The sequence below is a fragment of the Mobula hypostoma genome, chromosome 4 (assembly GCF_963921235.1).
Source record: "Mobula hypostoma chromosome 4, sMobHyp1.1, whole genome shotgun sequence".
Taxonomy (NCBI): domain Eukaryota; kingdom Metazoa; phylum Chordata; class Chondrichthyes; order Myliobatiformes; family Myliobatidae; genus Mobula; species Mobula hypostoma.
The window spans coordinates 58936030-58962657 of record NC_086100.1 but is presented as its reverse complement, the minus strand read 5'-3'; the positions used below and the strand labels follow the sequence as shown (position 1 = coordinate 58962657).

Below are 26628 nucleotides of genomic sequence, written 5' to 3'. Positions count from 1 at the left end.
CTGAATTCATGACTCTATTTCTCAAAGATACTGTACTATGTTGAAGAACTAGTCCTGCCATTAGTGTACAATTGGAAAACTACAGATATGTTTGCACAATTAGTTGTTCATTAATCTATCTTGTGATTCATACTTTTACCTGTAGTATGTCGTGTTTCCTGGCTCTTGCCATGGGATAATGGAGCCTCCTTGGACATGAAGATTGATATGATCAAGTGGTGCTGGCATAGTAATCCACTGCCGTCTTTCGGGGAGTTCTTTGCCCTTAAGAAAACAAGCATTACTAGTAAAAGGTGTTATTTTGATACAATAGTTGACATTAACTAGCTCTTCCAGTTGTTTCTGAAAATTAAAGCAGTAACCAAATCCCAAATCTAAAATCTAACTAAAAAATGATCAATGCTAAAAATATTGACCAATAGCTGTGGTACAAGTTGGCCTTCTAGAGATGAGTTGGCTTTTCATACAGTGTCTGTATTCTTTTTATATATGACAACCAGTTTTTATTCCCAGTCAATAATTTATTGTTCCACTTAGCAGTTGTACTATTAGCCACTTTCAGTTGCTCAGTTTCATTAAATGACTGTATAAATGATGGTGACAATCATATGGGCTTTGCAATGATTTCTGTATATTTGATTATAAAGAGGCAGTGCACAGGTCATCATAGAGATTGAATCTGGCACTGAATATTAGCATGAAATAAAACAAAATGGTTCAGCAGTTTCAAACTTGCTTATAACAAATAGGCGTTCAAAGTATAAAATGGCCCAAAACATACCGTGGGCAAGACCATTTAATGCTGAAAACCAGGTAATCAAATAAAAAGGCTATAAAAAAATTAATGGAATGAAGCTGGTAAAACAGAGACCTAAAAATTAAATATGTCATTTCATGAAAATACATACAGATAATAAAAATAAGCAGCAGTATATAACGTAAATATGAATAAAGTCATAATAAATGTGCACATGTAATGTCCAGCCATTGTCTGGAATATACTGTACAATTAATGCATGAAGAACAATGAAGATGAGGCCATAATGAGCAGCAGTGATTATCAAAGTACTATTTGTATCATCGCTCTTTCATCCGGGCCAAGAAAGGTTTTAGAGATATTTTCAGATGTTTTTTTCTTGTCTGGCCACTTTCCTCTCAACAAGCTTGAATGAAGAACAGGAGCTGGCTGTTCCATTCTGTAATGATTTCAGATGGGTAGAGAAAAGTGACTAGCTGATGAGAGAATCTAATTCTTATGAACAGTACCATTAGACTTTTAGTGAAATTTAGTCCATGCATATTTTATGGAATCAAATCATTTGCTGATGACTCTTCTGGTGATTGGATTTCATTGCAGTTTACATAATAGGCTAGATCACATGGACAAGTAGTTTGAAAAACAAATGGCTATGTCAATGCAGTCACAGGTTTTGGATTTCTGTGTCTGCATATAGAATATGCTGGACATCAGATGGTGACACACTTGACCCATTCTATATTTCAGCGGTCCCCAACCATCGGGCTGCAAAGCATGCAAGGAAATGGTATGATTTGGCGATAGGAGTCAGCTGCACCTTTCCTCATTGCTTGTCATGCCCACTATTGAGCCATTACGCATGCGAGGTCATTACTCGCGCATCATCCATGTCAGCGTGGGAAGAAGATAAACTCCTCAAGCTTGCAAATGACAGCGGGCTGGAAAGTATGTTTGACATAACATCTCTGCTGGCATTCTGGATCTCAAAGTCAAGGCTAAATATCCTGAGATAGCCACGAAAGCACTGAAAACGTTGCTTCCATTTCCAACATATCTCTGCAATGAATGGAACAAAAACCAAACTGCGTAATAGACTAGACATAAGGAACCCCCTTCGAGTATCGCTGTCTCCCATCACCCCTCAATGGAACCGTCTTGTTGCAGGGAAACAAGCCCAGGGCTCCCACTGATTCAGCCATATTGGTGTGTTGCAATGATTTTATATGTTCATACAGGGAAAATATGTGCTGTGTGTTTAATATCCAAACGTTACTTCAAATGTTATGATGCTATTGACTTACTTATATAACTATATAACAATTTCAGCATGGAAACAGGCCATCTCTCCCTTTCTAGTCTGTGCCGAACGCTACTCTCACATAGTCCAACCGACCTGCACTCAGACCATAACCCTCCATTCCTTTTCTGTCCATATACCTATCCAATTTTTCTTTAAATAATATCGAGCCTGCCTCTACCACTTCTACTGGAATTTCGTTCAACACTTACTTCAAGCTCCCCTGTCCTCCCCTGATAATTCACTTATCACTATATTCATGCGAGGAAAATATGCACTGTGTGTTTAATATTAAATTTGTTAGATAAACCCTTCTAGAAATGAAATTGAGTGTATTAGCCACTTATCACCTATATTCCGGTCGTGATTAACATCCGCGCCCCCCCCCAACAGAATCGCCAAAAACGATTTGTAGAAAACATCGGCACGTACACGCATACGCAAAGGACGCATGCGTACTGGTGCCCGTGCAAGGCTTCATGGTCATTGTAGTCTCTCTGTGTAAACAACGTATTTGGCTCTACTCTTGTCCGTTGGCAACCATACCCGCCCCCCCACCCCCGGTCGGCCGGTCCGCAAGAATATTGTCAATATGAAACCGGTCCGCAGTACCAAAAAGGTTGGGGACTCCTGCTATATTTAGATTCACCATACAGTTGAGTGGAGTTGTATAATTTATTTCTGGCTCCTTGCCTATACACTAATGTTGTCTGATGTACCTATTGATGCACTAGGCTTCAATTAAAGAGAGCTGAAGTTAAGTGCTTTGTTTTTAATTTTATTTTAAAGTATTGATACTTTTTAAATTTAGATAATAAATTTAAATTCACATTCATGCAAACACACAAATTACATTTTGTTTTATTACACGGTATCTTATAATTAATTTATTTGTAGTTTTTAATCCCATGAGATGTGAATGCAAGATGTAGAGGGTGTCAAATCAATATTATAGCCCTGTATCTTGGTCAGCACCGTCTCTGAGGGTGTGTTTCTGAGTTACATGACTCTGATTTATTTGTGCAGCTAAGATTAAGCATTATCAGCCTAGCATGCATGGTGTCTGGCAAAGGCTTCATTAACAGACATGGAAAAGAACTAGCTATTCCCAGTCAAAATCTTTGCCACCACCTACACAATTCCTGCATTGACGCCAAGAATAGATAACATGAGAAAACAATTCTGAATAAACTGTGGTAGCCTTCTCTTTCTTTCGCACCATAATATCACACCCCGCCTTATTGATTCTTGTAAGCTAAACACAAATTCCAGACCCAAACTCTCTAATATTTTGCATGTAAACATCATGTTTTGTCATGTTAATTTGTTAACCTACATAATATAACTATACATGTGTGATTTTATATGAAAAAAATATATCTCCTTTGTCTTAGCACAAGGGAATGAAGACAACCATTCAGATTTTAAAGTAATCAGATTGATAGTCCCTTTCTGAAGATGGGGATAGCCAATTGATGGAAGAATATATAACAGCCTCACTATCCAGAAATTAGAATGTGGATCACTTTGACAAAAGGGAATGATCTATCATATCACCTGATAGATTCTAAGTGACAGATGGTCAGTGTGTTCCTGTCTTTCATTGTTCTTGGAAGGCAAGTGTAAAAATATTCCAATCTGTTTGAACAGAAATTTAAGTAAAAAGAATATATGGAAAAATATCAAAAAGATTAGTCAGAGGTTAGAAATATATTTTCCAATGGAATCTTTTTTACAGAATTTCTGTTCAGATGTTGAACTATATCAGTTGGATCTAAAATTATTATTTCTGGATGAAGTAGCTTTATACATTCTTGAAGTAAATAACTGTGGAAAAACTATGATGTATGTCACAGAAATGCAGTCAGCCCACCAGTCAGTAACTATTTGGGACTCACTGCACTGCGTTATCTCATCTTATTATCACTGTTTTCTTTGTTGTGACAGTAATGTTTTTGCTTTGTTTTCTGGTTTGAAATAACAACAGTTTTGCATAATTTGTGGATTGCACAAAAGAATACTCTGATATTTTATGGTTTAAACTTTTGAAAACTCTTCTGAATTTTATTCTGTATACCATTACCAAATACAACACTAAATAACTTACTGTGAACCAATCATACCAGCGAGCGTCAGGGACATATGCATGCACACTAGTTTTCCCCTGAAAAACAGAATGTTTATGAAATATTACTCCCATACATAATTACAAATAATGAATTGGTAAAAGTACAATAGAACAAATCTATTGTACCTACCTCATCCAATACAGGAGTAATCATCAACGCTCCACCCCAAAGGAATTGCCGATCAATATCCCAAGTTGTTTTATCCTTGAAAAACCTTTATTTATTAGGGAAATAATATATTTAATTATGGTAGAGCTAAGCTATTTTGAAATCAATGGGTATTGAATCCATTAAATTGACATACTCATGAAGCAGTGGTCTTATTACTGTAGTGCCATCATGATGAGCTTCATACATCAGTGTGTAGAGATATGGTAATAATTTGTAACGTGTTGAAAGAATATCCCTTGAGATATTTTGGAATGTTTCATTCCAAGCCACAGGATCTTGTCTCTGAAAAATAAATATAATAACAGCATTAGCAGCAATTTTTTAGTCATACATTAGTTAGTCAATACTGTATTTCCTCCAAGGATTGCTTTAACTGTCCTGTTTCCTTTTACAATCCATGGGACAGTAGGGTAAAATTCTCCTAAAAGTCCTGCAGAGCCACTTGGTGTACCTTTCAATTTCATAAATACAAAAACTACAATTGAATCATCCAATAAAAATAGCTATAAGTTTAGAGTAAATTTCCTCTGGGACTCTCTTGGTCTGTATCTTTCAAAGAATAAGTGTAGAAAATATAAATATAGTACAAGGGTAACGAAGATAGTCTTTTACTTTTTACAATGCCTTTTGTAATTCAGAGAAACCCAGTAAGATCTTAAGATGCCCATTGTGAAGGTACACAGCAACAACAGAAGCTATGTTTATACAAGGGATTCTGATGTACTTTAGAGCTAATGAGGTATTTCTGAAGCACAGGCTATGTTGCCAACAAAACAATTTGAACCCCACCATGTCCCAGGGGCATCAAGGATGTAAATAATATCCATAATCTTATTTCAGTTATCATCATTAGAAATATAAATCGCTATCTGATCATTTCCATCAACTCCATAGAGAAGGCAAGATCCTAGTTCAATATCTAATATGCCAGATGGTATGGCTGGTGTAGCTGCTCCTCAGTAATGTACTGATCTCTATTAATATTACTTAGTTAACTTTTTTCCCCCATTTATCTCCTGAAAATGATAATTTTCTGCTGAGTCTTCAGTAAAATGTCCTCAGCAGGGCAATTAACAATTCAATGGTAAAGGCATTGAATTAATATACAAAATCATTAAAGCGGGAATGCACAAATATAATTGTTTCAGTACTTTTATAAATCGCGTTGGCTGAAACCATCTAACTGAGCCCAAAATTCTCAACCAGCTGCAGTTAGAATGTATTCTGGTCTGTCTTTGATACTAAAATTTAAAAAATGATGATTTTTTAAAATTGTCATGTGTACTGAAGTAGAGTGAAAAACTTTTTTTGTATGCAACCATACAGATCATTTTGTTACAACAGCACATTGAGGTAGCACAAGGGAAAACAATAACAGAGTACAGAATAAAGCTTTACAGTTACAAAGGAAGTGCAACGCAGGTGAACAGTAAGGTGCAAGGCCACAACGAGGTAGATCGTGAGGTCATCAGTCCACCTTACCATTCATAACAGAGGGATAGAGCTTTCCCTGAGCCTGGTCATACATGATTTCAGGCTTTTGAATCTTTTACTCAGGGGAGGGTGGAGAAGAGACAATGTCAGAGGTGGGTGGGGTCTTTAATTATGCTGCTTTACCGAGGTAGCGAGGAATGCAGACGGAGTTTATGGAGAAGAGGTTAGTTTTTGTGATGTGCTGAGCTGTGTCCAAAATACACTGCGGTTCCTTGCAGTCACAGGCCGAGCAGTTGTCATACTAAGCTGTGATGCATCCAATTATGATGCTTTCTATGTCATATTAACAAAAATTGGTGAAGTTTAGAGGGAACATGCCAGATTTCTTTAGCCTCCTGAGTAAATAGAGGTGCTACTGAGTTTTCTTGTCCATGGAGTTTATGTGATTGGATTAAGACAAACTCATGGTGATGTGGTTCCCTAAGGTTGTTATAACTAGGGGTGGTAGTGGGGATAAGCTCCCCCTATCTATAAAATGCTCCAAATGGTATGTGTCTCAAATAGCCTCTGACAACCAAGTGCAGTTCCTGGCCTTTATGTGTGGGCTAGCTACTAAGCCCAGTGGAATTGTTTCTACTGACAGGAAAAGGGGAAAAGATGGATTAATAGAACTTTAAAACCGGTCACTTTGGGCAGATGGGGCTCCTCAGCTATGGTTGGTAGTTCATCTAGGAGAAGGAAAACTCTGATCTCAAACCTCTACAGCCTTCTGACTATACCCAGTCATGGGGAAGGCTTTGGGAGTAAGCCCTGAGGTACAATCTGGAGCTGGAGTCCCTAAGCCAGACCTACGTTGAGTTCAATGCTGACTGTGACAAACTGTATCATTTCCTCCCATTTGGATTCGTCAGTGCATGAAGAGGGAAGTCTACTACATGGGCAGTGCCTTGCTCTGCATATTGTACTGCTCTGTCTTTTGTACTGTCTTGCTTGTCACGTAGACAGATTGGGACGCAATGTCCCCACCTATCCCTGACCAATGGTGGGACTCAAAGTGGTGATGTTCAGTCTTAGAAACCTGAAGCTCTCAACCCTCTCAATCTTAGCACCATTGCTGTAAACAGGAGCATGTGTATTTCCTGAAGTAAATGATAGCTCATTCATTTTTGCTGAAATTGAGGGAAATCAATCTCAACACTATCATCTTCCAGCACACTGATTCATTGTTACTTGAGATTTTGCCCATTATGGTAGTAACATCTTCAAATTTGCTGATGAAGTCAGAGCAACTCTGGCCACATAGTCATAGAGTAAAGGGGACTGAGGACACACTATTGTTGAGATAGTTCGTGTCAAAAGTTTTGCTGCTTCTCCTTAATGATTGGGGTGTTTTGGTTAGGAACTCAAGGATCAAGGTGCAAAAGGAGGTGTTGCATCCAAGGTCTAGGAGTTAGGAACTAAGTTTGCTTTGAATAACAGCATGGAAGGTGGAGCTGTAGTCAAAAAAAAAAGTCTAACGTATGTGCCTTTACTATCTGGATGAGTGTTGGGCCAGGGAAGTGATGTGTAGCATAGACCTGTCTTGACAATAAGTGAATTGCAGTTGGTTAAGACCGTCTGGGAGGCTGGAGTTAATATCTGTCATGACCAGCCTTCTCGAAGGTTTTCATGATGATGGATATCAGAACCACCATGTGGAAATCATTAAGGCACGTTACCTATTTTTCTTCTTACTGGGATGCTAGTGATCTTATTAAACGAGATAGGAAGTTCATATTGGAGCATAGAAAAGAACTTAAATGCACTTTTATTAAACTATTGGGACAGTTTTTTCTCCACCCAGATGTGCAGCCTAGATTACTACCAAGTTCATAGTCAATAAACCTAATGTTATGGGCTTACTGGCCTTGAGTGTGTCAGAATCCAGCAATGTAACCTAATCAACATCCAACTGAATGTGATTTTAGGAGAGGTAAATGAAATTATTCCAGTTCTTTGAAGAAGTAAAATGTTCTATAGATAAAAGGGAACCGGTAGATAGATTGTTCCAGATTTCTAAAAAATGTTTCTTAAGGTGAGTCAAAAATTATTGCAGAAACTAAAAGCTCATGGTGTAGAAGGTAGGGATAGAAGATTGGCTGGCTTACAAGAAACAGAGATCATAGATAAATGTTTTTTTTTCTGGCAGGTGAGTTGTAGCAAATGGTGTGGCAATAGGATCTCTGCTGAAGCCTCAGCTTCTTGTCATTTATTAAAATAACTGGAGGGAAGTATGAAAGAGTGGCTTCTAAGTTTGCTGATGATACAAAGATAGGTAGGGAAAGTAAGTTATAAAGGGGAGAAAATAGGCTACAAAGGAAAATAGACCAAATAAGTGATTAGACATTGCTCATATCTACTGTGATGATGTGCTTTGCAAGGTTGGTTATGGCCAGAATCAACTCCTGCCTAGAACCTAAACCCACTGCAATTTGCTCTATCACCACAATGGGCCTGCAGTGGAAGTGGGTCTCAATGACTTTCTACTGGGGCTTAGATCATCTGGACAACAGTAATACCTATGTTAGGCTGCTGCTTTCAATACAATCATACCCTCAGTTCTAATCAACAAGCTCCAAAATCTGGGCCTCTGTACCTACCTCTGCAACTAGATCCTTGACTTCTTCCTCACGGGGAGACTGCAGACAACGTGGATCAGAAATAACATCTCCCCTTCACTGACAATCAGCACTAGTGCACCACAAGGATGCGTGCATTTCCCATTGCTTTACTCTACCTACAGCCACAACTAGGCCCGACTCAAACACCATCTGCAATTTGCTGATAACACAACTATTGTTGGCAAAATTTCAGATGGTGACAAGAGGGATACAAGAGTCAGATCAGCTGGCTGAGTGGTATCACAACAGCAATCTGGCACTCAACATCAGTAACTAAGGAATTGATTGTGGACTTCGGGAAGGGGAAGTCGAGGGAACATGCACCAGTCCTCATCGAAGCCTCAGCAGCAGACAGGGTGAACAGTTTGAAGTTCCTGGGTGTCAACATCTGTGAAAATTGTCCCAATTACAAAGAGACATGATTGCGGCCATATTTGATTAGGAGTTTGAGGGTATGTCACCAACGACTCTAGCAAATTTCTACAGATGTACATAAAGAGTATTTAACCTGGTTGCATCACCATCTGGTATGGAGGAGCCACCACACAGGATCAGAAAAAGCTGCAGAAAGTCGTAAACTCAGCCAGCTCCATCATGGGCACCAGCCTCCCCAGCACTGAGGACACCTTCAAAAGGCAACACTTCAGAAAGGCAGTATTGATCATTAAGGACCCCCTTCACCCAAGACATGCTCTCTTCTCATTGCTACCAAGGAGGAGGTGGTACAGGAATCTGAAGTAACACACTTAATGTTTCAGAAACAGTTTCTTCCCTTCTGCCATCAGATTACTGAATGGACAATGAACCCATTTAGACTACCTCACATTTTTTTACTCTCTTTTTGCACTAGTTTAATTATATCTACTATATACAAACGTTTGTAAATCTTATTGCAGTTTATAGTTTTTTGATTATGTATTACAATGCACTGCTGCCACAATACAACAAATTTCATAAAATACGCCAGCGATATTGAACCTGATTCTGATAATGTGGGAAAATTAGCTAATTGCTTATTTAAAATATGTGAAAAATGCATATTATTTAAATTAATAAGAAATGCACAGCATTGAGTTCTGTAATCTGCAAAAGGCATTATTGACACCAAATGTCTGGAGCGCTGCTTACTGGTTTGGTCTCCTGAATGTAAGTGGGTTAGAAGCACATCAGAGAAATTTTACTTGAACTAATATCTAGAATTGGTAGGTTCTATAAGGAGGATAAGTTGCAAGCTGGATTTTGTTTGCTCATTAGAGAATCTCAAATGATGGATTATTGTTCATTTTATAAGAGTTGCCCGTACAAGTCAAATGAGGCAAAAATTAATTTCTTAAGGCAACAAATCACCCATGTGGTATAAAAACAGCACATGAACAGGTACTTTGGTTCACCATATCTGTACCAGTCATGATACCAAGTTAAACTAATCCCAAATGTCTGCCCGTGCTTTGTACTCCTCATAAAATCCTACTGAAACACTGTTATGGTATTTCCTTTTACCGCCTCCCTGGTTGTATGATCTGGGCTCCCTCCACTTTGTATAGAAGAGTGTGATATGAAAGGCAATTAGGGTTATCATGGGCAAAAGGGACTAGGAGCTGAGATTACAATCAGATCAGCTATAACCTAATGAATAGTGGAGGTTATTGGACTAGTATAAACCTGGTTCCAAAAATATGTCAATGTTTATATAAATAATTAAACATTTAAGTTAACTTTTCCTTTATAACCAGTTCTAAAATCCCTTTTGAAATCAATGAGGACTTTGATTATACTGTGGAATCTCAACAGATTTGGTATCCAGTATCATTAAATAAATTCGGGATTTATAACTAAGCTTCACTGTGTATGGGTTGAAACCATGGACTTCGAGCCACTTAAATGACAAAACACTGGCAGTTCTGTTCATAATTAAAAGCATTTGGCATCGCTTGTTCTGCATTTTTCCTCAGATTGCATTTGAATCAGTAAACCACTCTCTGGGGCTGTAATCTGGTGTCCAAGACACATCGGTTTAAAATTGATGTGCATCCACTCAAAATAATGCTTATATTGGAAAAAAGCAGTATTTTGAATCAGACAGTTTCACAGAGACTTTCATCAATTGAAACTAGTTTGATGATTTGATTTTAAATATTTAAAAAAATTCTATTTGACATGATTGAAATCATTTGATTTATTGAGATTCACAGGCACAAATCTTTGCTGTCTTATCTTGGTATTCGTCAAATAAACAATAAAATATACTAAAACCATTTCAGTTAAACAATATATGAAAAGAAAGCACTCTGAATCTACAACAAGATTTATAAATGCAGAAAATTTAGCTAGAAGGCTATCTGTGTTTTTGCATCTTTATATTCTTTCAAAGGCTAGAGTAATGCCATTAACAGAACATTCATTCATCAAAGTATATTATTTTACTGACAAGGCCAACAAAAAGGCCAGTAAACAAATCTCTGGATTGCTTCTTGAAGTGTGTGCTCTTCAAATTATTTGTTTTCTATTACTGGTTGCTATGGAATTACAAACATCCATGATTGTCATTGGTTTAAGCTAGCACTCCCTTTCTTCTGCGTAAGGAATTATGTGGTATATTACATGTCCTTTTTGGTTTATTATATCAAAACAGATTTTTTATAACTTAATGCAATATGCAATTTATATAACATTTCCTATTTGGGCAAAAACTATGTGTATGTATAAAGAGACTGGAGATATACATATAAATTAACTGTTTCTCTAAAGATGCTTCATGTGGCCTTACAAAAAAATTAGGAGGCTGGTTGGAAAAAATGCATTTTAAGATCATTGCTTTTTAAATTATTGCATCCTACATATTAATTTTGTTGATAGAGCTGGCACCATATTGTAAGGGTCCATCTAAAAGTCCATCTTTTAAAAGTTTAGAAGTAAAAGTCCATCTGAGCTGGTGGACCAATACAGAAAATGAGGGATGAAGGACCACGTTACCAATTCAGGTTATAACTGGTAGAAGTAAACATGCCTTACTGGCATTGAAACTTACATGGGCGATATAAATGGAGATTTAGCAAAAGCAAATTCCAAATCTCATTAATAGAAAAGTGTTTGTCTGACTCCTGCAAAGTATTCCAGATTACAGTGGGCCTAGGATTTCATCAACTGGCATAATTTCTGGGCTGGTATACTTGAGTGTTCAAGGACAAAATATTATATCAATTGTACTACAGATCCTAAACAATAGATCTTTAGTTCTTAATTTATTTTTTGGTATTTGACCTCAGCAAAAGTGCACAATGAGTGGATTTTAGTACATTTATTGGGGGGAGGGATAATTTGATATGATTTTAGTATTTATGAATTGTATTTCAATTTATTCCTGATTTTCTCTTGTAACTTATTTACAATAGTAAATTGTTTGTAGTAGTATACAGTCAGTAAAATGTAACCTGCCATTCTTTTAGCTTATTAGGTAACCATGTAGAACTGGTAAATTCAGAACTGGGAATATGAGATTATGGGAAAGCCTATTTCAGCACAGTATGTAAAGTATGGATGGATGAGTAAGGTTGCTTTATATTTAGTTAATTGTTTTAAGGAAAGTATGGCAGGGCAGGTGATATGATACAGTGGTATTCTGTGAGATCCATAGCAACTGCTGTGGCTTAGATCAGCCAGCTCCAGCTCAGAGATGATGTCTGAGATGCATTGGGTGGGGGGGAGGGGCAGGAAACAGCCTTTATTTCAAGAGCCTGTCTTATCCTTTAGGTCTGACAAGATTGGTTCATCAACACAGGCTGTTGAGTATTTATGAGTAAAGAAAGTATGTGAATTTGTTGGAATGTTTTCAGGTGACTTGATCTAGAGCTAGTGTTTGAGCAAATTGAATAAATAAATAATGTAAACTCTATGTTGCCAGGAAGTTGCTGTTGGGAAACTTAGTGCAGGATAACAAAATGACAACCAGAGAGAGGAAGGTCCAGAGAATAGGAAAACACACAGAACTACAGATGTTAAAATAAAAACAAGTGAAGTAATGCTGAAAATATTCAGCAAGTCAGGCCACATCTACGGGAAGAGAAACAGAGCTAATGTTTCAGATCGAAGACCTTTCATCAGAATATAAATGTTATGGTACACCTCCAATTAAACTCAGAGGAGGGAAAGTCTAAAGTCTAATGCACGCATTGTTCAGAACAAGAAAGATACTATTAGATCAAATATTAATATTAGGTGCAATCAATTCACAGCAATTAGATTGCTAATGGGTTAATTGTCCTCTATAAATTGCTCTTAGTGTGTACGTGAGTGGCTGTATGTGGGAGTGTTGATGGGAATTTGGGGAGAGTTAATAAAAACCGATGTTGAAGATCACCACGGACTCAATGGGCCAAAGTGCCTGCTTCTGTGCTGTAAGATTCCAGGACTCTATTTTTTTGTGTTGGTGGTGCTACGCAATGAAGATTGGTCGGTAAGTGTTCCAGGATGCCCAATTTTTTCAAAGAAATGCATGAAATGGTAAAGAAAGTAGGCCAGTCGTGATGATCAAGAATGGGGTAAAAGCAGTAGAGACAAGTATCCTTAACTCTGAAAATTGAGAAGTAGTTGCAGTTTGGATAGAGGTTAACGGTTGTTATTTTTAAATCAGCACATTGAGGCACATATCACAAAAACCATAAGGAACTTGACATTGACTGTGCCTACCAAATTATAGGCCAGAATAGAGGAGGGTACATATGGTTTTACCCAAGCATAATTCTCTACAAAATGTAGATACACTTTTGTATTGTATAATGAAAAACACCACTTTGGAAGTCACGTTATGCATAGAAAAAGGTTAATTAAAATTGTAGTTAAGTTACATTAAGAGTGATATTGACAAGACAGTATTTGGAATAAAGTGAATAGATATGGTCTCCCAAGCTAAAGAAGGATATACTTCCACCAGACAGGATTGTGCGAGGAATGTCAGGAAGAGGAGTCAGTAGAACATGTAGTTCTGAGCTGCGGGATGTATAAGATACAGACAGAGATGATGATAATCAAACTAAGGGAACTGGGGGTGCAGGAATTCACATTAAAAGAGTTGCTGGGCATGGGTGAGAGAGCACAGGTCAGGGTATTTTTAGCTTTCTTAAGGGGTACAGGGGTTTATTGTAGGATATGATGAATAAGCAGGAATAGGGTACTAGGATGGCCAAAGATGGGAGGTTAAAATGTAGTAGGGTATGTGTGTGCGTATGATTGGGTGAAGGAATTTGGATTGTAAGTCTATTGCACACTCTGGAGCAGAAGGTGGCGGTAATGCACCATTAAGCTGGGTGTCAACAGCTGTAAAACAAGAAGAAGAAGAAGGATGATATACTTGCAAATGAGGGAGTGCAAGGAAGGTTCAACAGGTTGATTCCTGAGATGGGGAAGGTGGAGTGTGTCTGTTTTAAGAGGAGAGATTAAGAAGACTGAGCCCATGCTCGCGAGTGCACAAGAATGAGGAGTAATCTTTTTGAGATGTGCGACATTTTTGAGGCTTGACAATGTATGTGCAAGGGATAAAGTTTCTCCAAACCAGGATCTCAGAAGAAGGGTGTTACACATTCAAGATTGACACAAGATGACATTTTTGGTAGTGAATATCTGGAATTTGTTGTGTAGACTCAGGCATTGAGTATATTTAAGATGAAGGGCGATTTTCAAATACTGATAAAAATAGATATGGGTGTTAATTGAAGAAAATGTCAGCTCTTTTAGAATGGTGGAGCAAGCCTGAGAGACTAAGTGTCCTACTCAAGCTTTTACTTAGTTATTGCCCGTCTCCAGTGATGCTGCCCATTATCCCACTGTACTGCCCAAACAGGTGCTGGTTGGTAGTTCTAGGACTTCTATCTTGGATTAAAATAGGAAGAGTGATGTATATCTAAGGACCTTGTTGTGACATAATGGTGTAAAGGAAAATAAGAGCAAGAAATTGGAATGACCTGATGGCAGTTAACATTGACTAAGTGGCCCCTTATATTGCAATAAGTATTTTAGTTGGGATGGTCTAGCTTATATAATAGAGGAGGAGCCAATTTTAACATTTGCTGGAGCTAGAATTGTCCCTTCCCTTCGCTTTATCACATTGCATTCTGCACAATGTCAAAATCATGGTTTGATTTCTCCAATTGGTTATTCTATTGAAATTGTTAGTGTTGCATTCAAGGATTACTTTGACAAAGTACTAAACTTTTTCTCTAATTAATCAGTTTCATTAGTTCACTCTGTAGTTGGATATCTGATTAAATTCAAAAGAGTAACAGAATTCTGATACTCAACATTTGCAAAAGTAAATATTCTCAGAAATTTCAAATGGTCAATTAAATCTTTTCTGTCCTTTGAACAGTATACAAAAACATTTTTAATTTTACAAATTTCTCCAAGTTGTTCCCAGGTAGTCTTTATACTCCTACTTGACTAAGTTGGTGGTTTATAAGAGACACACAGGAATATAATGGCATTAACTTTATTTCTTTATGTGTCTCACAGGGGCTTGGGTGATTTTATTTGTCACCAGGGGCTAAAAATTTGTGATACTGAATTTGCTGCCCATTGTACAGCAAGTTTTGAAATTGGTCCCCTATTTGCTATTACCCATTTCTTATTTGATGATATAAATGAATGTCCCATTTATTCCTTTTAATATCCTGTTTGTGGGATTGCATTAGTGGGTACTGATTATTGAAGACAAGGAATGGGTGGATCATGCCTGCATGGGGTGGGTTGGTCACTGTCATGACTAGCTGAAAAAACTGCTAGACATGCATTGGTGTGCTCCAATTTCTACAGACCGACTCTGAAGTGTGGAAAGGCACTTAAAAAGTTGGATGTTCTTACTCGGGTTCTTGCTTTGGACTTGGCACCAGGACCAGGGATATCATACAACTAACTAAGATGAGTGAATGGATATATTGTATCTGTCTGCTCAACATTAGCTGGCACATCCAACAGAGCCCAATTGCCAGTTTGAATTAAATGTGTTTAGCTGTTTTTTAATGTAATTTTTCTTAATTTCTCTCTCCATACAGTATATCAAAAACATTTACGACTAATTGAATTGATTTCATAAATTAAAGTTATTAAAACCAATTAAACCACATAGATTTTAAAACTATTTTTGAATGCTTAAATTAATCTAAACTATTTCTAAATGTTCTTGAAAACATTTGTTTTAGATTAATAGGTTAATATTAATCAAAGCTATTTTCAAATGTTTTTGGTAATCATGACAATAAAAGGAGCTTTTAGCGGCATCGGTGAAGGTTAAAAGGGCCAGTGCTAAGTAGGATCTCTGGATGAATTATCTTGAGGCCTGCGCTCCAATGTCTGCTCCATGGACAATAAATTGGACTACATCTGACTCTAACGAAATATTCGGCGGGAGTACAGAGTCTGCTGCGCGTATGATTTCACAGAAACGTGGCTCTCTGATGAAATCCCGGACGCTGCCATTCAGCTATACGGGTTCGTCTTGTTTCGAGCTGACAGAGATGCAGCTCTTTCTGGTAAGACTCATGGTGGTGGCTTGTGTGTTTACATCAATACGGAATGGTGCAAGAACTCTGTGCTGGTTTCAAGATGCTGCTCATCGCTAGTGGAGTTTGTGACTGTTAGATGCAGACCATTTTATTTGCCACGTGAATTCACCACTGTCCTTACAGTTGGTATGTACATTCCCCCCAGCGCTAACACTAAGGAGGCACTCTGTGAACCGTATGGGGCTATTAGTGAACTGCAGAACGCACACCCTGATGGACTGTTTATTGTCGCCAGAGATTTTAACCACGCGAACCTTAAGTCAGTGCTCCCCAAATTCCACCAGTATGTGGACTTTGCAGTGAGAGGGGAGAACGCGTTGGAACTAGTTTACAAAAAAAATCCCGACACCTACCGGGTGGAGCCTTGCCCCCACCTCGGTACTCAGACCACATCTGTTACACTAATCCCAGCATACAGACCGCTCGTCAGGCGCTCCAGACCAGTTCAGAAGCAGATGAAAACCTGGCCAGCAGGAGCCAGCTCTGCTCTTCAAGACTGCTTTGAGCACACTGACTGGCACATATCCAGGGAGGTTGCAACCGATGGCGACTCCACTAACTTAGAGGAGTACACGGCATCAGTGACTGGCTACATCAGCAGGTGCAGCGATGACGCCACTGTGGCCAAGACCATCACTACACGCGCTAACCAGAAGCCATGGATGACCGCGGAGGTGCGTGCGCTGCTGAGGACCCGTGTCCCCGCCTTCAGGGCAAGCAACAAGGCAGCCCTAACAACAGCGAGGGCCAAACTGTCCCGGGCCATCAGAGAGGCAAAGAGTGCACATGTCCAGTGAATCCACAGCCACTTCCAGGACAGCGGCGACACTCAGCGCATGTGAAAGGGCATCCAGGACATCACCAATTACAAGACAACACCACCTGCCTGCGCTAGTGATGCCTCCCTCCCAGATGCATTGAATAACTTCTCCGTTCGTTTCGAGTCGGAAAATGACATGGTGGTGAGGAAGACCACCCCTCCTCCAAACGACCAGGTGCTGTGTTTTACCATGGCCGATGTGAGGAGAACCCTGTGCAGGGTCAACCCACGGAAGGCTGCTGGACCAGACAATATTCCTGACAGAGTGCTTAGAGGATGTGCAGGCCAGCTAACTGAGATTCTCACTGACATCTTCAACATCTCCTTGACCAGCGCCATTGTTCCTACGTACTTCAAAGCCACCACCTTCGTCCCTGTGCTGAAGAAGTCTTCAGTGTCCTGCCTTAACGACTACCGTCCCGTCACACTCACATCCATCATCATGAAGTGTTTCGCGAGGCTCGTCATGAGGCACATCAAGACCCTGCTGCCCCCTCTCATTGGACCCCCTGCAGTTCACGTACCGTCCCAACCGTTCAACAGACGACGCCATTGCCATCACCCTCCACCTGGACAAAAAAGACACGTATGTTCGAAAGCTGTTCATAGACTTCAGTTCAGCATTCAGCACAATTATTCCCCAGAAACTGATTGGAAAGCTGAGCCTACTGGGCCTGAACACCTCCCTCTGCAAATGGATCCTAGACTTCCTGACTGGGAAACCTCAGTCAGTCCGGATCAGGAGCAGCATGTCCAACACCATCACACTGAGCACGGGGGCCCCCCAGGGCTGTGCGCTCAGTCCACTGCTGTTCAGTCTGCTGACCCACAACTGTGCTGCAACACACAGCTCAAACCACATCATCAAGTTTGCCAATGACATGACCGTGGTGGGTCTCATCAGCAAGAACGATGAGTCAGCATACAGAGAGGAGGTGCAGCGGCTAACGGACTGGTGCAGAGCCAACAACCTGTCTCTGAATGTGAACAAAACAAAAGAGATGGCTATTGACTTCAGGAGGACACGGAACAACCACTCTCCACTGAATATCGACGACTTCTCCATAAAGATCATTAAGAGCACCAAATTTCTTGGTGCTCACCTGGCGGAGAATCTCACCTGGTCCCTCAACACCAACTCCATAGCCAAGAAAGCCCAGCAGCGTCTCTACTTTCTGCAAAGGCTGAGTAAAGTCCATTTCCCATCCCCCCCCACCCCGCTTCCTCACCACATTCTACAAAGGTTGTATTGAGAGCATCCTGAGCAGCTGCATCACTACCTGGTTTGGAAATTGCACCATCTCGGATTGCAAGGCCCTGCAGCGGATAATGAGGTCAGCTGAGAAGATCATCGGGGTCTCTCTTCCCGCCATTACATTTACACCATATGCTGCATCCATAAAGCAAACAGCATTATGAATGACCCCACGCACCCCTCATACAAACTATTCTCCCTCCTGCCATCTGGCAAAAGGCACCGAAGTATTCAGGCTGTCATGACCAGAATATGTAACAGTTTCTTCCCCCAAATCATCAGACTCCTCAATACCCAGAGCCTGGACTGACACCAACCTACTGCCCCCTACTGTGCATATTGTCTTGTTTATTATTTATTGTAAAGCCTGCACTGTTTTGTGTACTTTATGCAGTCCTGGGTAGGTCTGTAGTCTACTGTAGTTTTGTGTTGTTTTACGTAGTTCAGTGTAGTTTTTGTATTGTTCATGTAGCACCATGGTCCTGAAAAATGTTGTCTCATTTTTACTGTGTACTGTACCAGCAGTTATGGCCAAAATGACAATAAAAAGTGACCTGATTTGACCCTCATTACAAAGCTAGTGAGGAAAGTAAACTGTGAGGAAGATGCAAGGTGATTTCATAGGGTCTATATGTTTAAGGTGCCTGAGATAGAATGTGTTTTGGAGAGATGTGATATTAACTACTTTGGAAGGAAAATAATAAAAAAAACATGGTGATGTAAATGACAAAAAAGGAAATATTGTTGACTCTATACACATGAAGGGAAATTAACGATACATCCCAAACCTTACCGATTCAGCAAGCATGAAAAGTAAATGAGACATTAGTCTTTGTTGTTACAAAATAATTGAAAAGCAAGAGTGAAGAGATTTTGTTCTACTCACAACCTTTGTGAAACCATGCCAGGAGCACTGTATACAGTTTGGCTCTCCATTATGTCTTAGAAGGAGTGCAATACAGATTTGTTAGATTTGATGGTTGGCACGGAGATGGAAGACTGCGGGGGCTGTTTCTTTGCTCTGTGACTCTGAGGCTAAGAGATTGATTGCTGGGATGTAAGAGATGGATTTTCCAGAAGAGATTGATTGGTCTGATTATCAAGAACATTTTTTTAAAAATAGAGATTAATTTGAGGAATCAATCTTTTAAACTTAATGAAACAACTGAGTTCAGTCTCACTGAAACATAAACAGTTTCAATGTGCTCTACAGGGTATTTGCTGGGTGGCTGCAGTCCAAAACTTTGGATACCAATGTCAGCTAGAATCAACACAAGGGTGACAAGATCACTTAAGTCCTTAATTGATAATACTTAGAATTCTCTATATGGATGTTTGTGGCTGTTCAGTCAATAGAGAACATAGATTATTAAGCAATTGAATGTTAAGGGAATCAAGGAATATCATCAGATTAGAAGGCATCATGGATTTGAAACTTTTTAATGTTATGTTGCTTACATAAGAAATAAACTACATCTGAGCTATATAGAGTTCACTTTGCTATCCTTTTGGTTCTTTTCTAAGAAAGTTGGAGTATGTTTTTGCCTGTATTATTTCCAATAAGTGCATAGCAAGATCAAGAGGAGAATACTGCAGATTTACGGGATTATTATGCATGGGTTCCATAAGGATCTTCTCCATTTCATTTTCAATTATGCCTCTTCACCAAATTATATTTCTTACTTAGCTTGTTCAGACCATAAAGCCTACCATACCATATATCTCAATATTTGTTTCTCAGGATTGCCTGGTTCCATTTACAACAAGTGCCCGTAAAATATGAACATTGACAGTAAGTGCCTGTACAGGTATCAGAGTCAGAATCAGTTTTATTATAATCGTCTTATATTACCTAAAATTTGTTGCTTTTGTGGCTAGAGTGCAAAGATGCAAGACACAAAATATATAACTTTATAGATAAAGTAAGAGAATAGCTGAAGTAAATATGCTTCCTGCAGAGGATACAACCCAGAAATTAGTAAGTGGAACCAGTGAAAAGACAGATATTCTTAAAAATAAAATTGGATCAGTCTTCATTGTAGAATATATCATAACCTTCCTGATAAGAAAAAAGAATAATATATAAATAAATTAGCAAATAAAAATAAGAACTGAATATGCACAGTCAGATTAACACTACCTAGGACAGATGGGGGAAGTGGAACAACAGAGGTAAAAAAAATTACACAACAGACTGATAAAACTTCTAAGAATATATTTTCATCAATGAAAACAGGATTCAACACTCCACACAAGCATATACAATTCTGTGAAGTACACACCAGTAAACCTAAATTAAAGCACAATGCAGAAAAATAAAGAAATGATCATTATAGAAGAAAAAGTTAACCAACGGGAGAGCTTGACCCTCCATGGAAGACATCCCAAGATCTGAGCAGACTAGATATTGACAAGGAAGTGTCAAATGCCTGGCTCACAGACAGAGTCCTCTTCCCAGACACAGAGGGGTTACTTGTGGCAATACAGGACCAGGTGGTTAACACAAAAAATTATCAAAACTGCATAATAAAACACCAAATTCAAGATGATAAATACAGAAATGCCAAGCGAAACCAGAAACAATTCAACACATTACAGGACCCTGCAGCAGTTTAACTCAAACTGATCACTTACATAGGCACAATCTAGTGGCAAACATCATTCACCAAAATCATGCTTTAAAATACAAACCATACCTTACTATAAAAACAAGCCTGACTCAGTTTTAGAGTTAGGAGTCCTACAAATTATATTATCAATCCATTATTGCAGATAGGACAATCCAGAATAACCATCTGGATATAATATTACAGGAGAGACAAGCAAGAACAATTGCTTAATAAATATAGCCATTCTAAACAAACTTAACTTACAGAAATCATCCAGTGAAAAACACTAGAAATATGCTTAACTAAGAAAGGAAATTAAAAGACAATGGAAGAACATGAACTGGGTATACATTGTCCCAATGGTAATATCACCAGCTGTTATAATCCCAAAATCACTACACAATAGGATTAAACAATTAGGCTTACACAGTAATATTTATGTAAATCTCCAGAAAGCCACAATTCTAAACACCACTAGAATAGAACGAAAGTTCCTAGCAATTGAGAAATTAACACGCTTAGCTATGCTTGTATCTCAAGTTTTAGCAGCTTGAGATGAGACAAAATAAAAATTATAATAATAGATTATTGGGGGGAAAAGTGCAGAAAAGATTTACAAAGATATTGCCAGGACTTGAGAGTGAGTTATAGGGAGCGGTCACCTGGGGTAGGACTTGTATCCTTGAAGTGTGGGAGGTTGAGAGGTGATCTTATAGAGGTGGACATAAGAAGATAAAGAAAATGAAGCAGGAGTAGGCCTTCTGGCCTATCAAGCCTGTTCAAAGTCATAAGGGGCTTAGATAGGACGAATGCCTTCAGTCTTTTTGCAAAGTTAGGGAGTCAAGAACTCAAAGCCATAGTTTTAAGTTAAGAGGGGAAGATTTTAACATACTGGATACTGAAAGGTCTGGATAGAGTTGAGATGGAGAGGATGCTTCCATTAGTGAGTACAGGCATGACAGAAACAGAGGTAAGTAAGGAGGGGGTTGTTCCCTTTATCATAAGGAAGGACATAACAACAGTCTTAGAGACAACATCTTTGGAGGATCAACCAGTGAGGCTATATAGGTAGAACATATGGATAAGATGGGGAGCATCAATCTAGTAGGGCTGTATTACACATCCCCCTGTAGTCAGTGGGAACTTGAGGAGCAAGTGTATTGAGAAATTGCTAATAGTTCAAAAAATAACAGGTTTGTATTAGTGGGAGATTTTAATTTCCCTGGTTTTAATGGACCAAACAGAGTGTTAAGGCTGTGGATGTATTGGAATTTGGGATATGTGTTTGGGCTTTCATAGAAACATAGAACATAGTAACATCGAAAACCTACAGCACAATACAGGCACTTCAGCCCACAAAGCTGTGCCGAACAGGTCCTTACCTGAGAAATTACCTAGAGTTACCCATAGCCCTCTGTTTTTCTAAGCTCCACCGACTCGTCCAGGAGTCTCTTAAAAGACCCTATTATATCCACCTCCACCACCGTCGCTGGCAGCACATTCCACGCACTCACCACTCTCTGCGTAAAAAATTTACCCTTCATATCTCATCTGTACCTACTTCCAAGCACCTTAAAACTGTGCCCTCTCAAGCTAGCCTTTTCATCCCTGGGAAAAAGCCTCTGACTATCCACATGATCAATGCCTCGCATCATCTTATAGTCCTCTATCACATCACCTCTCATCTCTGTCACTCCAAAGAAAAAAGGCCGAGTTAATTCAACCTATTCTCATAAGGCATGCTCCCCAATCCAGGCAACATCCTTGTAAATCTCCTCCGCACCCTTTCTATGGTTTCCACATCCTTCCTCTAGTGAGGCGACCAGAACTGAGCTTAGCACTCCAAGTGGGGTCTGACCAGGGTGCTATTTAGCTGCAACATTACCTCTTGGCTCCTAAACTCAGTCCCACAATTGATGAAGGATAACGCAACATATGCTTTCTTTACCACAGAGTCAACCTGCACAGCAGCTTCGAGTGTCCTATGGACTCAGACCGCGAGATCCCTCTGATCTTCCACACTGCCAAGAGTCTCACCATTAATACTATATTCTGTCATCATATTTGACCTACCAAAATGAACCACCTCACACTTATCTGTGTTGAACTCCATCTGCCACTTCTCAGCCCAGTTTTGCAACCTATCAATGTCCTGCTGTAACTCTGACAACCCTCCACACTATCCACAACACCACCTCAGTCAGTCCGGATTGGGAGCAGCATCTCCCAACACCATCACTCTGCGCACGGGGGCCCCCCAGGGCTGTGTGCTCAGTCCACTGTTGTTCACTCTGCTGACCCACGACTGTGCAGAAATACACAGCTCGAATCACATCATCAAGTTTGCTGATGACACGACCGTGGTGGGTCTCATCAGCAAGAACGATGAGTCAGCATACAGAGAGGAGGTGCAGCAGCTAACGGACTGATGCAGAGCCAACAACCTGTCTCTGAATGTGAACAAAACAAAAGAGAAGGTTGTTGACTTCAGGAGAGCGCAGGGCGACCACTCTCCGCTGAACATCGACGACTCCTCCGTTGAGGTCGTTAAGAGAACGAAATTTCTAGGTTTTCACCTGGCGGAGAATCTCACCAGGTCCCTCAACACCAGCTCCATAGCCAAGAAAGCCCAGCAGCGTCTCTACTTTCTGCAAAGGCTGAGAAAAGTCCATCTCTCACCCCCACCCTCACCACATTCTACAGAGGATGTAGCGAGAGCATCCTGAGCAGTTGCATCATGGCCTGGTTCGGGAATTGCACCATCTCGGATCGCAAGACCCTGCAGCGGATAGTGAGGTCAGCTGAGAAGATCATCGGGGTCTCTCTTCCCGCTATTGCAGACATTTACACCACACGCTGCATCCGCAAAGCTAACAGCATTGTGAAGGACTCCATGCACCCCTCACACAAACTCTTTTCCCTCCTGCCATCTGGCAAAAGATACTGAAGCATTCAGGCTCTCATGACCAGACTGTGCAACAGTTTCTTCCCCAAAGCCATCAAACTCCTCAATACCTAGAGTCTGGACTGCATCTACATCATTTATTATTATATTGTAATTTGTCCTCTACTGTGCCTATTGTCTTGTTTATTAATTATTGTACTGCCCTGCACTGTTTTGTGCACTTTATGTAGTCCTGTGCAGGTCTGTAGTCTAGTGTAGTTTTTATGTTTGTTTTACGTAGTCTAGTGTAGCCTTGTGCTGCCTCACATGGTCTAGTGTAGTTTTGTGTTGTTTGATGTAGCATCAGGTTCCTGGAGGAACGTTGTTTCGTTTTTACTGAGTACTGTACCAGCAGCTTATGACTGTAATAACAATAAACTTGACTTGACTCCAACCTTTGTGTCATCAGCAAATTTACTAACCCATCCCTCCTCTTCTTCATCCACGTCATTTATAAAGATCACGAAGAGTAGGGGTCCCAGAGTAGATCCCTGAGGCACACCACTGGTGACCGACCTCCACGCAGAATATGACCCATCTACAATCACTTCTTGCCTTCAGCGGGCAAGTCAGTTCTGGATCCACAAAGCAATTTCCCCTTGGATCCCATGCCCCCTTACTTTCTCAATAAGCCTTGCATGGGGTACCTTGTCAACTGTCTTGCTGAAATCCATATACACTGCATCTACTGTTCTACCATCACCAATGTGTTTAATCACATCCTCAAAAAATTCAATTAGGCTTGTAAGGCACGACCTGCCTTTGACAAAGCCATGCTGACTATTCCTTATCATATTATGCCTCTCTAGATGTTCATAAGTCCTGCCTCTCAGAATCTTCTCCATCAACTTACCAACCACTGAAGTAAGACTCTCTGGTCTATAATTTCCTGGGCTATCTCTACTCCCTTTCTTGAATAATTGAACAACATCTGCAACCCTCCAATCCTCTGGACCCTCTCCTGTCCCCATTGATGATGCAAAGATCATCACCAGAGGCTCAGCAATCTCCTCCCTCACCTCCCATAGTAGCCTGGGGTACATCTCATCCGGTATCGGTGACTTATCCAACTTGATGCTTTTCAAAAGATCCAGCATATCCTCTTTCTTAATATCTACATGCTCAAGCTTTTCATCCACTGTAAGTCATCCCTACAATCGCCAAGGTCCTTTTCTGTAGTGAATACTGAAGCAAAGTACTCATTGTACCTCTGCTATCTCCTCCAGTTCCATACACACTTTTCCACTGTCACACTTGATTGGTCCTATTCTTTCATGTCTTATCCTCTTGCTCTTCACATACTTGTAGAATGCCATGGGGTTTTCCTTAATCCTGTCCGCCAATGCCTTCTGATGACCCCTCCTGGCTCTCCTAATTTATTAGTCAATATATTTGAGAGACCTACTTAGAACAGTGCAACACTGGACCTTTTCATGGGGCAAGTAGCTTATATGACATTCAGGGAGCGGTATGGCTCTAGTGACCAGAATTCTACTAATGTTATGACAGTGATGAAATCGAATAGGAAGGTCCACAGGTTAAGTTCCCAGCAAGCTGTTTTTGAGGGAATTAGCAAAAGGTATATTGGAATAGCCTGGTTTTTGGGAAAGGAATGAATGGTAAGTGGAAGGCTTTAAGAATCTACAGTTGAAGGGCAGCATGTCCCTATTAGTCTAAAAGATAAATCTGGCAAGTGTAGTGTTTACTGAGAAGAAAAAAATAACAAGTGGAGATGTTTTGGAGAACATTCACATTATGAGGGAGGAGGTACTTGCAGGTTTCCAGCACATTAAGATGGATAAATCCTCAGGGCCTGACTGCTACATCTCTAAATCTTGTGGGAGGCTGGAGAACAAATTGCGGAGGCCCATGCAGAGATCACTGGTACATTGTTAGCCACTGGAAAGTGGCTAATGATGTTCTGTTGTTTAAGAAGGGTAACACAGACATGCCAAGGAACTACAAACTGGTCAGCCTGAAATTAATGGTTGGGAAATTACTGAACAGAATTCTGAGAAACAGAATCCATTGGCATTTGGATAGATACAGTCCGAATAGGAGGATTCAGAATGGCTTTCTGCGTAGGAAGTTGCATTTGATGAATCTTTTAGAGGTTACTTATACGGTACATTACAGTAGGGCAGTGGATGTTGTCTATTTGGACTTCAGCAACATCTTTGGTAATGACTTTGCAGGCTGGTCTGGAAGGTTCAGTCCATGGAATTCAGAGAGAACCAGTTTCATGGATTCAAATTTGGCTTGGAGGTAGGAGGAAGAGGGCAGTCACTGGAAGTTGTTTCACTGGTTTGATTTAAATGTGAATACACAAAGCTTGATAAGCGAGTTTGCAAGTTTGACAAAATTAAAAGATATTGTTGATCGTGAAGAAGGTTTTTGTTTGGGAATCTGTTAGGGAAGTTGGTCAAGGACAAGCAAATGGCTTTCGATAGAGGCAAGTGTGAGGTGATACATTTTGGAAGGTTAAAGCAGCATAGGATTTATATTGTGAAATAGAGCACTAGGTAGTGTAAAGAAGCAAAAGACTTAGTTTGTTGAGAAGAATATCACAAGTAGGCAGGGTGCTGGAAAGGGCATTTAGCATGCTAGCCTTCATGAGTCAGATCCTTGAGTGTGTGAATTGGGACATTATTTTGCAGTTATACAAGTTATTTGTGAGGCTTCTCTAGCAATACTGTCTGCTGTTATGGACACGTTGTAATAGGAAAGACCCTTTAAATTGGAAAGAGAGTGGAAAAAGTTTAAGAGGATGTTGCTAGGACAAGATGGCCTGAGTTACAGAAAAATATTGGCCGGGCTAGGTTTTACTTCTTGGAACACAGGAGAATGAGGGGCAATCTTAAAGACGAGTTAAAATTATGAGAGACACAGATAAGGTGGACATTAACAGTCTTTTCCCCAGGGTCGGGGAGACCACAACTTGAGGGCATAGGTTTATGGTGAGAGGGAAAGAGGTAAAAGGAACCTGATAGACAGCTTTT

The 26628-nt window shown here is 39.9% G+C and overlaps 1 protein-coding gene across 4 annotated transcripts in view; it reads right to left on the bottom strand.

The window, feature by feature from the left end:
- The window catches only part of si (sucrase-isomaltase), a 181395-nt gene that overhangs the window by 17904 nt on the left and 136863 nt on the right, over positions 1 to 26628 (bottom strand). For 3 of the 4 annotated variants that reach the window (XM_063045838.1, XM_063045836.1, XM_063045837.1), the window contains exons 41-44: positions 4488 to 4636; positions 4313 to 4397; positions 4162 to 4218; positions 140 to 264 (exon numbers count right to left, since the gene is read on the bottom strand). In XM_063045838.1, coding sequence (XP_062901908.1) covers positions 140 to 264; positions 4162 to 4218; positions 4313 to 4397; positions 4488 to 4636 — 416 coding nt within the window. Of the gene's footprint in view, positions 1 to 139; positions 265 to 4161; positions 4219 to 4312; positions 4398 to 4487; positions 4637 to 26628 lie in introns of those variants that run through there. The other variant, XR_010017658.1, reaches the window with a different exon arrangement.